We start from the raw sequence: 18215 nt of genomic DNA, 5'->3' as shown, positions 1-18215 counted from the left end.
TGGTCAGAATGTTTGCCCAATGATTGCCACATCAGCATTCATTTTGGACTCTGCATGGCCAGTAGGTCTGGTTCCTGGGAGCCCTAGAATAATGCAGCCCCTTCCCTAACTAACATTTCCATGATGTATGCTCAATGACGAGGCAGAGGAATGTGTTGGATGAGCTCAAGCCCCGCCTCCCTGGACACCCCCATCCCAGGCCTGTATATCTGTTGACCAGCAGCAAGCCAAGCAAGCAGCCTACTGTTTCGCTGAACATGGATTTGGGGGGTGGTAGAGAAAGGGCCGGGGTGCAGGGTTGGAGGGCTCATTTGTCATTACAGATGGGGTCAGACACACTACCAAAACAGCCGTAGACACCTACAATTGAGTTCACCTAAAACTCAGTGTGGACACAGGAAACCCTCTTTTAATAACTGTCCAATGGGTTTTCTAGCCTCAGCTCTACAGAAAACTTGAGATAACAGTGGCCAATCTGCAGTTAGTTTGGGTTTGGACAATAGGCAGAGCTAGGAAATGGATCCAGGGGCAAAAGCCCAGGTCCACTGTGGGATCAGAATGGGAGTGGCTCGTGGGGAAGTGAGGTGGGTGTGGGGAGGCAATAGGGTGCTAGGTCATTTGGTGTGGGAGAGTCCTCTGGTGGCCAGTCCCAGAAATGCAGGCTTTACGAATGTATGCTTCCCTTCCTGAAACCCTCCCATGCTGGAATTGGGCCCTTCCAGTGACAACACACAACAGTTTTCAATAGATAATAATCCCAAGGGCTTTACTAGCACATGAAACACAGGGAAAACATGTGTAATGTTCACAACAAAGTCATTCCAGTATATCAAATCTACCCTGTTTGCCGGGTGGATATACCAGGGTCTAGTCCACCTGTGCATGGCTGGTGGTGGAGCCAGTGTCTGTTGGATAACTGATTTATTGATGGATCATTTGCCTTCTGAAAGTGCCAAACTGATTAGTTATTTTGTGTATCTTTTTGTGTAACTAGAGTTTGACCTACCAGGGCAGACTGTGGGGGGTGACTGACCCCTTGGGGAGCCAAGTTATTTATCTTACCACCACCACTTGCCCTTGTCAGTGCTCCACACTCTTGGGTTTCGGTGTCAGCATGTAGCTATCTACTCAGATCCGATCCACATCATCAACTCTGCAGTCTTGTCCTTGCAAGGCCTTAAACAGGGAAGATCTTTCACATAGAGGATATAATTTTATTGACACATTTTACTTGCAGAGCATTCACCTGGGCTAACCAGAAAGCCAGCACTCTGCTATAAACAAAAAATAATGCTTCAGGGCTAACGTGGAATGTATTAAAAGATTCCAGCCCATTGAATGTCCAGGGGAGGTTTTCCTGTTTTCATTTCCCTCCATCTGAGCTTTGTTCTCAACACATTAATTCAACAAACATTTATTCTGCATCTACCAGGTACACAACACTCTACTATTCTGCTTCTCTCCTCTTGCTTTAGTTTCATGATCATCCTGAACCGCTGTTTCCCTATCTTCATGGTGCTGGCATGGATCTATTCTGTCTCTATGACTGTGAAGAGCATCGTCTTGGAGAAGGAATTGAGACTGAAGGAGACCTTGAAAAATCAGGGTGTCTCCAATGCAGTGATTTGGTGTACCTGGTTCCTGGACAGTTTCTCCATCATGTCAATGAGCATCTTCCTCCTGACGATATTCATCATGGTAAGCCAAATGGAGAAGGCCCAGAAAATCTTGAATACTTTGGTTCCTCTCCCCTTTCATCCTGTTCATGTGCCTGTATTAGACATCTGGCCACCAAAGAGAGCGTGACATCTAGCTTCCCAGTCCTTCCTTTTAGCCAAGGTGGGAGACACTCAGAGAGACGAAATCTCCCGAAGGAGCCACTGTATCACAGCATCCTCCCATCTCCCACTTCCTGCCCAGGGGTCCATGGTCCACACAGACTTTCCAGTCCCATTCCACGACCATCTGGAGAAGCTGCTATTAGCAAAGCCCTGCACAGGGTAATAGTGTAATTAAAGTAGTCTTCTCTTTCCAAACACAGAAGAAATCAGTTCAGGGAGTGTTTTCCTAGGCTTACAATTGTAACTACTGGCTAGAGTTGAAATGGGGAAAGGCTTTTGCCTTTCCAGTAGCAGTAGGGGAGGAGATTTGGATTATTTACTAATCACCATCATGGTCACCTCCTACATGGCTTCACCAAAAAACATTCTGCTGCCTGAAAAATCTCCAAGACCTCTCTCTCTTTAAAGGATGGAATTTGGAGTCCATCCTTTCTCAGTGATAAGGAGTTTTTATAGCCACAGGCAGCTTCCATTGGTCTGTCCTCTGCAAACTCGCAACTCCTCTGAGAGCTAGACTTGGAAATGAAACATTATTTTGCAATATGTTGCTATCCTTCGTTTTTAGCTCCTCCACCGTAGATGATTGTTTGTACTTGTTAAATGATAAGGATATAAATTTAGGTCATTTTTTATATTTTATTGGATGGAATTTGGTATAATTTTTAGACTTCAGGCTTTGCAGGCTCCGGAGATGGATGGATTGAGCTTGTTCTGCTTCTTCCCCATCATGATATGAAGTGCTGCACCACACTAGGCAGTGTGTGTAGTGACCACAGACTGGCTGAGTGTCTCCCATCCCATGCCGGCCCATATCAGGTACCTACCTGATCCACAAATATTCCATCAGATCCTGTTCAAACAAAACATCTCCAGTGAAGCCAAATCTTGCCCTTTCTCCTTACAGTAAAATGCACTAAATCTGAAGGTTTTGTCTTTTTAGTGTGGATCTGTGATCCAGTGATCTGTGGCCTTGGTTATGCCCTGTGCTAGAGTCCTAGCACAACAAATGCTAAGGTAGAGGTCATTCTGCTCAAACAACCTGACCCCACCTGGATGTGGCTTTACATTTGCAAAGGGTACCAAAGTTCTAAGAGATGAGGGGAGGAGCTGAGCCCCTTGTCCTCATCTAGGGTTCCCTTGTTCTTTCCCATCCCTCAGTCTGCTCCTTTTCCCAGTACCAACATGTTTGTGTCCTCAGAATTAAAGGAGTAAAAATGTGTAAACATCTGACTAGCAACAGCCATGAGACTTTGCCTGCCTTGTTGATAAGCAGCATTGAGATCTGCCCTCGTAAGAATGGGCCATTAGGTCTTCAAAGCTTTCATGATGTGAGGTAAAAAACGTTCACCAGGAGTTTCATGCACAAAAGGGTTTCTCTTTGTGGGAACTAGAACATTGTTCCAGTGATGACGGAAACAGAGCTTTCCACACCAAAACAGGGTTTTCCTTTGAATGACTCTCCCACCTTTCCCTTGTCTCTTCCTCCCCACCTCAGCAACACAGGAAAGAAGCTGGAAGCAGGGACAATGGGAAGGTCCCTTTGTTATTCAAGCTATTAGAAACAAAAAGAAAAGTGGCCATCAGAGGAAGCCACAGCTGGTGAAACTGTAGGGTCACAGAGTGAGTTACACCTCTGGCTTAAGTCAGTGAAAAGTCCTAGAAGTTTGTGGTCCTAGAAGTCCTAGAAGTTTATGGGACTTTGTTTTGAGCAAGGATAAGAAATTGATTTCAAGGCCGGGCACAGTGGCTCATGCCTGTAATCTCAGCACTTTGGGAGGCCAAGGCGGGTGGATCACCTGAGGTCGGGAGTTCGAGACCAGCCTGACCAACATGGAGAAACACCGTCTCTACTAAAAATACAAAATTAGCTGGGCCTGGTGGCACGTGCCTATAATCCCAGCTACTAGGGAGGCTGAGGCAGGAGAATTGCTTGAACCTGGGAGGTGAAGGTTGCCGTGAGCCGAGATCGTGGCATTGCACTCCAGCCTGGGCAACAGGAGTGAAACTCCGCCTCAAAAAAAAAAAAGAAAGAAAGAAATTGATTTCAGGCCGGGCGCAGTGGCTCACGCCTGTAATCCCAACACTTTGGGAGATGGAGGCGGGCAGATCACTTCAGGTCAGGAGTTCCAGACCAGTCTGGCCAACATGGTGAAACCACGCCTCTCCTAAAAATACAAAAATTAGCCAGGTGTGGTGGCACATGCCTGTAGTCCCAGCTGCTCAGCAGGCTGAGGCAGGAGAATCTCTTGAACCCAGGAGGTGGAGGTCGCAGTGAACCAATATTGTATCACTGTACTCTAGCCTGGGCAACAGAGCAAAGCTCTGTCTAAAAAAAAAAAACATAAAAAAGAAATTGATTTCATTCTTCTGAGAACTGCAACAACTACCTTAAAGTGATTCCATCCAAAAGCCACATGTTCGCCATGGACTTATTTTTATGGAGCTGCATGTGAGTGACGCACAAAATCAGGAGCTCTGAGTCCTAATCTAGACTTTTATTTAGATTTCCTCTGATTTGGGTTCTGGTTAAGCATGGGTCTCTTCTGTGCCCCGCCCCCCCCTTGCCATTTGTTTTGTCTGTTTTCAGTCTGTTCTGTCAGTACCCACAGGCAGGAGAGCAGAAAGGAGAAATGGCAGCCGCAGCAGACAAAACGCACGTTCTTTCCACTCAGCTCTGGCATGCCCGTCACAGATACTGCCATCGGTCTCTCCTTTCTATGAGAGGAACCCAAAACTCCAGCGAACTATTGCCAGTTGATCAGAACTCATTTAGGACGTGGACCTATTTGTTCCTTTATGTTCCTGGGAAGAGCACAGGATGAGTTCTATGTACTCACTTGTGTGTTCAGAGAGTAAACTGCCTCATAGGATGCCTCCAGCAAAGGATAACCAAGAAGGTCTAATACATTTGACAATCTCAGTTTATCCTATAGTGCAATTGGATAGCATTTCCCCTAGTGAAAGTTGCTAGTTTGGTCCTATTTTCTACATAGCCAAAGTGGTTGATTAATTGGTTAATGTGAAAGTTACTGAATACTGCCAGCAGGTGCTAGGAAATGTATTTGTGTGATATTCATGGATGGGAAGGATCAATCCACTTCCAAGTGATTTGGATTAATTACTGATGTTTTCACCTGTGTGGGTAGCAAATCTCAGAAAATCAAGTACAGATGATGGTATCGGGCAGGCCAGGCCCCAGGCAAAACGTCGAAGCTCCTCTGGAGTCCCCTCCCATCTCCCTCTTTTGTTTCCCATATACCTGGTTTATCCAGGGCCCTGGAGATGCTCCAAGACGCCCTACCCAGGTCTTCCTCCCTTGTCCCAGCCATATTTCTCCACATTACCACTCTTCTCACCGAGGATTTGTTTACTTAACACTTAATAAATACTATTAAAAGAGAAACTGAGGCACATTAAAATGTTAAAGAGTTGATTCCAGCAAACAGTGATTCACAGGAGGCTCCAGATCACAAGTGGTTCAGGGCACCTCTGAGGGGTAGGGAAGCAAGACAAAGAAAAACAAAGCAAGTATTTGATTGGTTCACATGGAAAGTGCCTGATTAGAAGTAGTGGGCAGTTTGTGACTAGTTAACTTTCTCTGAGTTGGGTTTTGGTTTGCTGATGTAGGAACACAGAATGCTGGGGCCGTTTCAGCCTAATGGTCTCCCAATTAATTTTTTTTTAACATTACTGATGACTGATAGGAGTCTAATGTGTTACTCTTCCCAGGGAAAATGGCATTCCTAGGATTAAAGGAACTCAGCGCACGGAGTGTGCATTGTAGAAATTTAGACAGTAACAACAGGCTCGTGGGAGAGAGCCCTTTAGGGCAGAGTGAGAAGGCATCCGGACAAGGGGAGGCATTACTGACGCGTGGCCTCTTGGTTTCAGCATGGAAGAATCCTACATTACAGCGACCCATTCATCCTCTTCCTGTTCTTGTTGGCTTTCTCCACTGCCACCATCATGCTATGCTTCCTGCTCAGCACCTTCTTCTCCAAGGCCAGTGTGGCAGCAGCCTGTAGTGGCGTCATCTATTTCACCCTCTACCTGCCACACATCCTGTGCTTCGCCTGGCAGGACCGCATGACCGCTGAGCTGAAGAAGGCTGTGGTGAGGCCCTTGGGCTGGCCCCTGTCCTATGACACGTTTCCTTGGAAGGGTCTGTAGCAGTCCTGAAGACCCAGCCTGCCCTTTAAGGGCGTCCACTTTGCCTTTGACCTAAGGTTAAAAGGTTCATGTGAGGCTAAAAGGTACAGGGGCAAAAGTGGGAGCAGTCCTCACCCTGAGCGATGCAACAGTGAGCTCACCACACCTGCTTGATTCATCTGCCCTGGAAAGTCATTAAAAAACCAGTTCAACTCATGGGTCCCTTGGTTTACTCACAAGAGAGAGCTAGCAGCGCATTTCACTGGTTTTCCTTTCCCACTCTTTGAGAAGAATCAGAAGGGAAGGAGCTCACCACTTTACTCTCTGTCTAAAGAGATGTTTCCATTAATTAAAAGTTTTTGTTTTGCTTCAGAACAAACTTGGAGTATTTCCACAAGTATCTTTAACATGCTTTACGAGTGCTTGCAGAAAGAAGTGCAGAAATGAGACTGTCCACAGTCAGGCTTGCCGGCCAGGAGAGGACTCCAGAAACTGACTTCTGATGGCCTGAGAAACTTCCTAGTTCACAATTCCCAGACCCAGACAAAGAGCACTGTCTTTTCTCTAATTGTTTTCAAATGGGCCATTTCCACCCTCTAATCAGCCTCTGGCCCTGGAGGGTGCAGTTCCCCTCGTCCTCCGGAGTCTCCCTGTCTCTGTGCTGTAGAGTCAAGAAGGGATGACCACCTGCCCTCGCTGGGAAAAGACAGAAAGTCTGACTTGTTCTCACGACTCACACTTATTAGGCTCCAGAGGTGTCAGGGCATCTGCCTTTCATTTCTTAGGTTAAATAAGAAATCAATCGCTGCCATTTATAGCACCCAATTTTCTAAAATGATCACAATGGATTAGTGGCAAGAAATCTTTATGACTCATCTGTGGGCAGAGCTGGGCTATTTTGGTAATCCTTGAGTAGGCAGATGGAACTTTGAGGCCACCTTCTTGGGTACATAGATCACTAGGAAGCTATAGGTCTCGCAACTGTGGGTTAGGGCTGGGCTGAGAATTGTTTCATGTTTTTTGTGACTGTATAGCTAGAGACTCTCTTGTTTGCAGACAGACACTCTGAACTCCCCCTAGCTGTCTAGAGAAAGACTGCCTTCACCCCTCCTGAGGTGACCTTACACTGGGAGGCAATGGGGACCCTCTTTTGGCCCTCCCCTCTACCTTGAGGGCATCTGGGTGCTGTTGCATTGGATAAAAGGCACTGCTCATTTTCTGTGCCCTCTCTGCCTCACTGCAGAGCCTGCTGTCTCCGGTGGCATTTGGATTTGGCACTGAGTACCTGGTTCGCTTTGAAGAGCAAGGCCTGGGGCTGCAGTGGAGCAACATCGGGAACAGTCCCACGGAAGGGGACGAATTCAGCTTCCTGATGTCCATGCAGATGATGCTCCTTGATGCTGCTGTCTACGGCTTACTCGCTTGGTACCTTGACCAGGTGTTTCCAGGTAAGCATCCCCCTCTATAGGGTAAAGGTAATTGAGTTCTTCAGATCCCCAGCTCTCTCCATTCATCTAGTTTAAATTTCATTGCTTCCAAGCTCTTTGTCAGAACCAGCATTTGAAGTTTAAATCTAGAAGTAAAAAATCCACCAGCAAATCCTACTGGCTTTACTTGAGAAACAAATCCAGAATCTGATCTCCTGTCACCACCCAACCTTCCCAATCCCAGCCTCTTCCTTCCACTACCACCTCACATCAGTCCATTTTCCACACTGTATTCAGGGAGATCCTTTCAGAATCAAGGTCATATGGTGTCAGCCCTCTCTGTCAAATGCCTCCACTGGCTTTTCCTCTTGTTCAGAGTAAAACCTGGTGTCTCAACCCTGGCCTCCAAGATGCTTCATTATCTAGCCTCCAACTTTCTTCCTCATCTCATGATTTTCCCTTCTCCTCCATGTTCCTCTGCTCCAGCCACGTCGGCCTCCTTACTGACTGTTTAATACACCAAGTGCATTTCCTCTTCAGGGCCTTTCCACCTGCTGTTCTCATGCCAGAAGCACGTTTCTCTCCCCCGAGCCCCCAACCCGTCCCTCGGATCTGCAGGCTTGCTTCCTTACTTTGTTAAGGTCTTTGTTCAAATGTCACATTATCACAGGGATCTTTCCAGACTGAAGAGATCTACATATCTATGGCTCTATAAACAACATTCCTTCAGGGTTCCCATCCCCTTACCCTACTTTATTTTGAGGAACATTCTTCACCATCTGATACGATGATGTATCTTATTATGCATGTATTTACTGACTCTCTGCCCTTAGTAGAAATGAGCCCAGAGGGCAGGCACGTGGTCTATTTTGTTAACTGTGACAGTCCCAGTGCCCAGAATAGTGCCTGACTTTTGGTGGCACTGAATAAATATCTAATTATTCTGTAGCATGGAAAATCATCTTTTGTAAAATGGCTGTTTGCACAGTTGTGTATTTACTTGGTAGAAAATCAAATTTTCCTTCAAATTAGCATTTTCTGCTCACTAGAGCTGCCTCACCTTCATCTGAGTGGTCTCCAAGTCAGCTGACAGCCTTCTTGTGCTATAGCAGCCATGCCTGGCTCTTGATGCTGTAGCCAAGAGCAGGCAAGGGACGGTGAGGCTGGTCCAGTCCATGAGGAGGGACAAACCCACAGCTCTCAGATCATCTCAGGGTAGCCTTTGTTGGCAGAAATAGGTGGGCAGCCACCCTCAATAGGAGGAAGGCCTCTAGACTGGGTCAGGAGGCCTGGGTTTGCATCCTAGTGGCATGGGTGCATTCGTTTACTAGAGCTGCCATAACAAAATACCACTAACTGGACGGCTTAGACAACAGCCATTTATATCTCACAGCTCTGAAGGCTAGAAGTCCAAAATCAAGGTGTTAGCAGGGCCATGCTCCCTCCGAAACCTATAGGTGCTTGGCCACTCCTTGACTTGTAGATGCACCCTTCTGATCCTTCATTTGCACATGGCATTCTCCCTGTCTTACATGGCCATCTTATAAGGACATCAGCTGGACTGGATTAGGGGCCTATCTTGCTCCCATGTGACCTCATCTCAACTAATCACGTCTGCAATGACCCTGTTCCTAAACAAGGCCACATTATGAGGTACCTGGGGTTAGCGCTCTGGTGTCTTTTTTCTTGACACCACTTCTGACACCAAATGTGTGTTTTGGTTTTTGTTGTTGTTGTTGTTGTTGTTTTGGCACCAACCAATTCTCCTATATTAATGGGTTGTCCAAGAATTCAATTGGATTCTGACACTATCCAGAATTCACACAGACCCCACGGGTTCAGTCCCATAAGACTGCCCCTCTTCAGATGCCAGCTGGAAATGTGGTGCCCAGGCTACCCACACTTTTGCCAAAGTCCTGTACTTACAATCACAGCTTTAAAATGAAGGATATAGCTCAGGAACCGCCACATGGAAGAGAAGCACGGTATGGGATTGGGGGCAGAGCTTCTATGCTTTCTCTAGACACACCACCCTCCCAGCACCTCAAAGTGTTCAGCAACCCAGAAGTCCTCCAAATCTTGTTGTTCAAGAGTTTTCATAACCCTGTCTCCAGCTCCCTACTCCCCTACTGGAGGTTGGGGGTTGGGACTGAAAGTTCCATTCTTCACATGTCTGGAGGTCGAGGGGTTGGGACTGAAAGTTCCATTCTTCACATGTCTGGAGGTCGAGGGGTTGGGACTGAAAGTTCCATTCTTCACATGGGTGGTCTTTCTGGCGACCAGTCCCAAGAAACTGCAGCTATCTTGGGGCTCTACCCTGAGTCACATCATTAGCATAAACTCAGATGTGGTGGAGGAAGGGGCTCATTATGAATAAAAAGAGACACTTCTTTCTGCCAGGAAATTCCAAGGGTTTTAGGAGATCTGTGCCCTGCACAGGAGCTGGGAACAAAGACCAAGTATATTTTGTATTATGTCACAGACCCCAACATATCTTTTTGGAGGGAGACCAAATTCAACCCATGACGGTGACTTTGAACAAGACACTTGAACTTAGTCTGTTTTTTCTATCCTACTAGACTGTTGGAAAGAAATATAATAGATGAAAATTAGTTGATTAAAATTGAAATTTGTGCATAATTCAAAAGTTTTATTTTAGCCAAGCTAAAGCTTTCATTTATTCACCAGCTATTTACTGAGCAGCACATGTGTGTGAGGCTCAGCAGGGCCAAGTTCCGGGAATAGAGCAGTGGAGATAAAGATCCAGACCTGCCCCGAGGAATAGACAGTTCAATGGCAGCAAAGGCCATGAAACATATGGCAACTCTTAAAAAAAGCTGAGACCATGATTCTACAAAATCAACATTTTGTAGGGAGCAGAACTTTCAAAGAGAACTGGACTAGAAATTTGGGGGTCTTTTTCTTGGAACCCTGGTGGATCCAGCAGAATGAGGGGTGGGGGTGTAGAGTTAAAAACAGTGACATTAGAACTAGATTACCTGTGTTGGAATTCCTACATTTCTGTTTAACTCTCTGTGACCAGGGGCAACTATCTGTGACCAGGGGTAGATGGCTCAAGCTCCGTGTGCCTCAGTTTCCTTTCTCACAAGAATAATATTACTACCTACCTCCTGGGATTGTTTTGAGGTTTAAATTATTTAACACATGGAAAGCACTCACAGCAATGCCTGCCACAGAAAGAATATCCAGTACATGTTAGTGATGATCACCATTATTATTATCTGACTCCTGGAAAAGGACTTGATTTAATAATCTCATGAAACATTTTTTTGGAAAACTAATGTCAACCAAGATTATTGGTCTTGCTGTTGCTTATAACACCCCAAAAACATGACCGTGTGGATAAAAATATGTTGGAAGGAAAAGTCTTTCTAGGAGCCTGAGAATAGCCGTGTAATGATAACTACAAATATCTGTAGTTACAATTTGAGGTAGATAAACTCTGGATCTTATAGAACTGCGGTAAGGTAGGATAGGGAGACTCCTTCGACCTTCTCTGTTTATTTGTTTTTATTTTTAGGAGACTATGGAACCCCGCTTCCTTGGTACTTTCTTCTGCAAGAGTCGTATTGGCTTGGCGGTGAAGGTGAGTCCTTTAAAACACAAATCTGAATGTTTGAAATCAGCTCCTTGGGCTCTGTGCAGGATGCACATGGGTCACAGAGGTGGCCCTCTATGTAAACGGTGTGATTCCTGATGAGTCAGCTGCCTTCTGGGACTCTGCCCCTTGATAGGCATTGCAGCGTCTGGGAGCCCACCTTTCACGAGTCGCTGGGCCCTGTGTGATCATGAATGGCTGATCATGGATAAAGCCCTGTGTCCTGGACACTTTGTCCAGTAGACTAAATTGCCCTATTTAAAAAAGGCCAAGCCACTTCAGGGTTCAAAGAACTTTTGCAGCTTTTCAGTATAAAGCAGAAATCCAGGGAATCATGAAGGAACCTTTGCATTCGTGTCCCACTGCCTTCCTCGTGCCTTTTCATTCTTCTCTGCCTTTTCCAAATATAAGTAAGTTTATTCTCCCAAGATGCAGACGCCTCCTGGGGCTGAGGCAGAGCTGTTGATCTTCACCGTAATGCCTCAGATTCTCCCGGTGTTGATCTTTCTTAGGGGTGGGGAAGAAGGCTGAAAGGGCATTTGCCCACAACACATCTTAGGTAAAAGGCACCTTTACTACTGAACCAAACAGGAGGCCTAACTAGAGAAAGTTCTAGAAGCAGGGAAAAACAGACTCTTTTGTGAGGTTTGAGAAAGCAAAGAAATTCCAGAGTGTGAGCGGGGGGGGGGCTCCCCTAGAGCTGGGAGGCTCTGCAAGTGAAGGAAGTACTCTCCCATCTGTTTGTTGCTCACCTACCTGTTCTTTACTTTGTATTATTGGGCCTGGGCCAGGACTTATCCTGTAAGCACTGAGATTGATGTTTGTTTTCTCTAGGGGATTAGTCTAGGGCCTTTAAAAGGCTTGGCCAGGTTTTTTTTTTTTTTTTTTTTTTCTTTTGTTTTTTTGCTTTTGTTTTCACAGGGTCAAACCAACAGCACTTTAACAGCTCAGGATTTTTTCATTGTATTGGCTTATTCATCTTGTCTACCTGTAAACTTGTTAATTGTTTACTATAATAAAATTATCATATAATAAATGAAAAATTTCAACACAGGGGTGTATTCCTAGAATGTTTTTAATGTCAATGAATATCAGGGCTTGTGGGCATTTTTTTTTTTTTCTCTACAATCCCAACAGATACTCTGCCTCTTAAGAAAAAAAGAAGTCATAAGAAAAATATGCTCCTTCAAAAGTGAATCACAAATATGTTTGCCAACGGGAGGCAAATATTTTTCACCTGTCTCATAGGCTGGACTGAAATGGATTTCGAAAACTCTCCAAAACCAGAAAAGAGCTGAGGGTCTCTACCCAACCTCCCTCCTTTCACAGATTAAAAAATAAAAAATGGAGTCCAGGAGACAGCCAGTATCTTCCCCCATTGGTCACTTGGGACAAAATCTGGAACTTGCACATATATTGCCTGGCAGGAAACTCATTCCAGTGATTAAACTCTTTAAGAGGATGTTTCCTCTTGCTATTTCATTACCTATTTGTGCAGTTTGATAGCTAGTAAAGTGATCAAGGGAACCGTGGGGCATAGATTCAAAAGTCCTTCAGGCAAGAGAGCCAGACTCCGCCTCAAAAAAAAAAAAAAAAAGTCCTTCAGGAAGCAGAAGTAGAAGAACAGTACTAGAGGCGGCAGGTCCCTGACCACCGGGCCCACTACCTGCCGCTCCAGCACACTTCCTGCACGTTTTCAGAGGGCAGGGGACAGAGGGGCCCTGGGTGGCTGTTGCATTGAGAAATCTCGCCCTGCTCTTGTGTGTGCACTTGAGGCCGAGAGCCCTTGGATGCTTGGTGACAGTGGTTTCCTCCTGTCCCTGCCTTCCTGTCTGGCAGACCGACTGGTCCTTCTGCTTCTCTTCCCCTTCCAGGATGTCCTGATGTCTTTTTAAACCAAATGCCAAGTTTGCCAAAAAGTGTCTGTGTGTGTGTGTGTCTGTGTGTGTGTGTGCAATGTGTGTGTTTATACCACACTTCACAATTTGTCCAGGCTTGTATTAATACCATCACCAGGCTCAACCCTGGTGTTAATTCCAAGATACTTAAATGCCCATCTAGGTGAATTTCTCAGGTAAACCATTTCTCAAGCTGTAGTTTAAGCTGGCTGGCCGTCATAGCACTTTGAATAGACTTTGTTTATGTTTTTGTTTTTTGAGACAGAGTCTCACTCTGTTGCCCAGGCTGGAGTGCAGTGGCGCTATCTTGGCTCACTGCAACCTCCGCCTCCCGGGTTCAAGTGATTCTCCTGCCTCAGCCTCCTGAGTAGCTGGGATCACAGGTGAGCACCACCACACCCGGCTAATTTTTTTATTTTTAGTAGATACGGGATTTCACCATGTTGGTCAGACTGGTCTCAAACTCCTGACCTTGTGATCTGCCGGCCTTGGCCTCCCAAAGTGCTGGGATTACAGGGGTGAGCCACCACATCTGGCCCCTGAATAGACTTTTACTCAAGGTTCGCCATGACTTTCACATGTTTTGGATTGGAGTAAAATGGACCAGTGATGGGCTAAAGAAAATTAACTCATTTCAAATTCAAAACTGGTTTTCTTAATTTTTTAAAAATCACAGTTTCTGAAACTGTGGGCTCCTCCTGGCACCTTGAGAGGAGGAGGTGAAACTCTCCAAGTCTGAAGCTCCTGTTACAAATCTTCCTCTGGGACTGGCAAAGATTGTGCGATCATGCTTGAGTACCTCACAGCCCTAAAGCAGGTCAGAGGCTGGCTAGGAAACTCATTTGCTCCCCGTACCTCTCCCCTCCTTTCCTGCCTTTGCTGGTTCTCAGCTCCCGGAGGTAGAGTAACAGTGGCTTCTGATTGGTGCAGGGTGTTCAACCAGAGAAGAAAGAGCCCTGGAAAAGACCGAGCCCCTAACAGAGGAAACGGAGGATCCGGAACACCCAGAAGGAATACACGGTAAAACCCCAATAAAGAATGCACAGCAGAGGCGAGGAAAAGGCTCTAAGCACTGCAGAGGGCCAGAGCAAAACATCTCATGGCAAGGGTGGAAAGAAGCCCAGGAAACTGACTCTCTCTGTTAACAAGTGTTAAACCAGATCGCTTCTCAGAGGTCCATCTGCATGTGTGTGGAATGAATGGTTCAGCCCAGACATTAGCGCATATTTCCTGGAGAAAGCAAATACCAACTATGTAGTGTGCCTGTGCCCTTGTTAGGCAAATCCCAAGTGGGTTGCACAAATGTGCTGACTTCCGAGGATTTAGCAAGAACAATAACTTTGGTCACTGGGACTTAAAGCGGATATGAGCTATAAGGAAAGACAAAAATAAATGCTTCTGTGTCCAGGGGGAAAGAGACTCCAGGGGAGCTGACTACACTTCACTTACGGCTTACAAATCTAGAAGGCCATTCATTGAAACCATCAGAAGCCTTTCCTGACAGTGGAAGTTACCTAATAATCCCTAAACTGATGACCCAGGTTTACAAGTTGTGTTTTTCCTGGCTTTTGCTGCCCTCATCTTCTCTCTTAAACTAGTTCTGTATTTTTCCCAAGGCTTTTCATTCCCTAAGCATATGCATTTCTCTGTGGCCAAAATGCTCTGGGTTTAGACAGGCAGCACAGCCCCCGGGCTCTGCCTGACAGGGCAGGAGAGGGTCTGGCTTTTATCCCTCCAGCCCACCACTGCCCACTGTAGTACACCATGCCTCTGGGCAGATCCTCCTCCCACAGTGGAAAGTCGAGGCTGAAATCAGGAGGCTGGGGACTGATTCCACCTCAGTTGCAGGCAAGGCCAGGTGGCACAGACAGAAGAAACAGTGGAATTTCTCCCCCTAGGGAAACAAATGCTTAGAGCTACAGTATTAAGATGACAAATTAAGCTGTGCCATATAGGGTGAAATGAAGCAGTGAGAGACGGGAGGTGAGGGAGAAGTGAGAGCACTAGGTGAGGGTCTGCAGTGGAGGGCGCATGGGAGGAGGAAGGAGGGGAGTGGGATTTGAGGGATGGTGATGGGGAAGCGTGGACTGCCCTACCCACCTAATTGGAAAACTCTGGGAGTTCTGAGGAGCAAGAAGCCTTAGTCAGAGTCAACTCAAAGATTCAAGCCAAGGTGACTAGGAGAATGGCGGTCCAGAAAAGGTCATGGGAGAGTCTGAAAGCAGATGTTGTTTTGGGAAGATGAAGAGCCTAAGCCGCTTCCAGAAATTCATGAGGAAATGCCCCATGGACTGTTGGCAATGAGGGCCTAGGACCAAGGTTGAGCTTGGGGTCAACTCTCCCTATAGACAGTGAGTGCACTCTGATGAGCGTGGGCTCTGGGTTCAAATGCCGACTCTGCCACTCATGCCTATGTGTCCTTAATAGGAGAGTTGATGTCTCTGTGTCTGAGGTTTCCTCGGCTATGGAAATGTGCCTAATAAATGTTTACACCTTAGGACTGTTATGAAAGTACATTGAGGTAATTTGTGTAAAGCAGTTGAAGCAGTGCCTAGCATATAGGAGGTGCTATATAAATGTTTGATGCTATTATTACTATTATTATTCTGCAGTCTACAGGGGCAGGTGATGTTACAGGCAGAAGACAAGGTCTGGAGGAAAAGCCCTGGGGCCGTGTAATTAGGCATTATGTTTACATCATGTTCATTATTTTCCTCCAAGACTCCTTCTTTGAACGCGAGCATCCAGGGTGGGTTCCTGGGGTATGTGTGAAGAATCTGGTGAAGATTTTTGAGCCCTATGGCCGGCCAGCTGTGGACCGTCTGAACATCACCTTCTACGAGAACCAGATCACCGCATTCCTCGGCCACAATGGAGCAGGGAAAACCACCACCTTGTGAGTCTTCCAGCAGAGAAGCTGGCTGCCGTGCTAGCCTGTCATTTCCTGGCTTAGTCTTTCCCTGTCAGCGGCTGTCTCCTCTTTCCCACAAAGTTTAGTGACAAATATTTGTGGCCCCAAGAATGTGTAAAAGCTTGCTGCAGTATTCAAAGCTCACTCATATGTATTCTCTTGAGGGGGAGGTAGAATAAGTTTATTGCCCCTTTTGTGTGCCGGGGAAGTGGACATTCATTCAGAGAGTTGAAGTGACTTTCCTGAGGCCACCGAATTGTCATGGCTCAGTGGGGGCAAAAGCCAGGCACCACGGTTGCCTCTTGTTTCTCACACCTTGAGTCTTTCCCCCATCCCAACAGTCCATGGTGGTGATCAAGTCATGGCCACTGTCACCACATGCACGGAAGCTATAGAATCCTGCTATTTCCCTATTTCCTTTCTCTTTTCTTTGCTTTCTTTTTTTTTTTTTTTTTTTTTTTTTTTTTTGAGACAGTGTCTCACTCCATTATCCATGCTGGAGTGCAGTGGTGAGTGCAGTGGTGCGATCTTGGCTCACTGCAACCTCCACCTCCCAGGATCAAGCGATTCTCCCACCTCAGCCTCCCAAGTTGGTGGGACTACAGGTGCATACCACCACACCCAGCTAATTTTTGTATCTTTTTTTTTTTTTTTTTTTTTTTTTTTTTTTTAGTAGAGACAGGGTTTCACCATGTTGGCCAGGCTGGTCTCAAACTCCTGACCTCAGGTGATCTGCCCACTTCAGCTTCCCAAAGTGCTGGGATTACAGGCATGAGCCACCACACCAGGCAGAGTCCTGCTATTTTCAAGGAAAATTCCTTTTCCTGCCAATCATTAGGCAGGCTTCAACATCAGCTGATGAGGGTTAGTGGTAGTTCTGGAGAAAGTAAAAAAAAAAAAAAAAAATCAGTCTCTAGAGGGGCCTGTGGAGTAACCGCCTGGCAACAGAAGGTCAGGGCACGGAAGGCGAAGGGCTCTGCGTGGACCTGTCAGCTCCGCAGGCGTCCCACTGTCCTCCAAGGGACCCGAGCGCCATCTGCTGAGAGGAGAACAGGGCCCGCCATGGTTTCCCAAGGAGCAGCAGACATGGACCTCGCAGGGGGCAGTGAACCCACGTGACACAGTCTTCACGTCCTTTGGAGAACCCCAGGAAGGAACAGCAGTGTGTACACCCTGTGATGGAATGTTCTCTAGGGCGGTTCAGTGTGAATGGAATGTGCGGCCGGTGCCATTCTATTTGGTTCTGTTTCCCTCTAGTGGTTGATCCACGGAGATTTCAGCTTCTCCATCAGGACAAGTTCAGATAGCCTGAGATGGTATCAGAACTCAGGGACAGAGCTGGGTGTGGTGGTCCTGCATCCATCTGATGTCTCTCCGTGCTAACTGATACGGTCAGAGAGCTGGAAGCAAAGTCCAGCACCCCAGGGCTCCGCAAAGGCAAACACATTACTTCATCAGCTGCTGACATGCAACTTCCCCCGGGGGTTAAAACAGTGTTTAATACTAACAGTAATCATATTTTTGAGTTTTACTTTATGCTGGCTCTGTTCTAATGTTGTAAGTGTATTAACTCATTTAAGCCTTACAACAACCTAGGGACATGGGAGTCATAGTTCCCATTTAAAAAAAAAAAAAAAAAAATGCCCACCGTTGCTCTTGGGCTTTTTATGTTTTGGATCCAAAGCTAATACTGATGGTGGTAATTCCCATGCCTGGCTTCCATCAGTTAATCAACAAATACCTAGGACTGCTTAGTTATCGCCTTCATCAAGACCTTACCTGGCTTTATGATGATGACACCTGGCTTTTCAATAGCCATGACTGCTCACCCAAGAGGCAAAGCCTTGAGTCATGCACCAAACATCTTTTATTGATCCTCTCCAACACTAGGCTCCGTGATGGCTGAGCTGGGGATACCTGTGACTGCACATGAACATTCTGAGGCTGGGAATCCCAGAGGCCCTCAGCGTTGGCCTGGGAGCCCCAGGAAATAAGTAGCAGAGAAGGACGGCCGAGGTGGCCCTCTGCATTAGGGCCTGGATGCACACGCTGGTGCTAAGGGGGCCCCACAGCTAATAGCAGTTTGGGTTTGATTGACAGCTCAGGCAGGAATCCAGTGAGAGTTCTCACTGAACACGGTGTGGGGCGGCCCTCCTAAGGCATGTTGCTAAAGGCCATCTCTTCTGCCACTGACTCCTGTGTTCCGCAGGTCCATCCTGACGGGTCTGTTGCCACCAACCTCTGGGACTGTGCTCGTTGGGGGAAGGGACATTGAAACCAGCCTGGATGCAATCCGGCAGAGCCTTGGCATGTGTCCACAGCACAACATCCTGTTCCACCAGTAAGCAACGCAGGAACTGAGACCTCCCC

The 18215-nt window shown here is 46.6% G+C and overlaps 1 protein-coding gene across 2 annotated transcripts in view; it reads left to right on the top strand.

Annotated features, from left to right (window-relative positions):
- Positions 1 to 18215, top strand: part of ABCA4 (ATP binding cassette subfamily A member 4) — a 128485-nt gene that overhangs the window by 57882 nt on the left and 52388 nt on the right. For both annotated transcript variants that reach the window (XM_050807257.1, XM_050807247.1), the window contains exons 14-20: positions 1476 to 1698; positions 5733 to 5954; positions 7234 to 7438; positions 10959 to 11024; positions 13865 to 13954; positions 15656 to 15830; positions 18055 to 18186. In XM_050807257.1, the coding sequence (XP_050663214.1) occupies positions 1476 to 1698; positions 5733 to 5954; positions 7234 to 7438; positions 10959 to 11024; positions 13865 to 13954; positions 15656 to 15830; positions 18055 to 18186 (1113 nt within the window). The remainder of the gene's footprint in view (positions 1 to 1475; positions 1699 to 5732; positions 5955 to 7233; positions 7439 to 10958; positions 11025 to 13864; positions 13955 to 15655; positions 15831 to 18054; positions 18187 to 18215) is intronic.

The sequence above is a fragment of the Macaca thibetana genome, chromosome 1 (genome assembly GCF_024542745.1).
Source record: "Macaca thibetana thibetana isolate TM-01 chromosome 1, ASM2454274v1, whole genome shotgun sequence".
Lineage (NCBI taxonomy): Eukaryota > Metazoa > Chordata > Mammalia > Primates > Cercopithecidae > Macaca > Macaca thibetana.
Note: the sequence above shows the minus strand (reverse complement) of the source record. Positions and strands in the feature narration are given on the sequence as shown.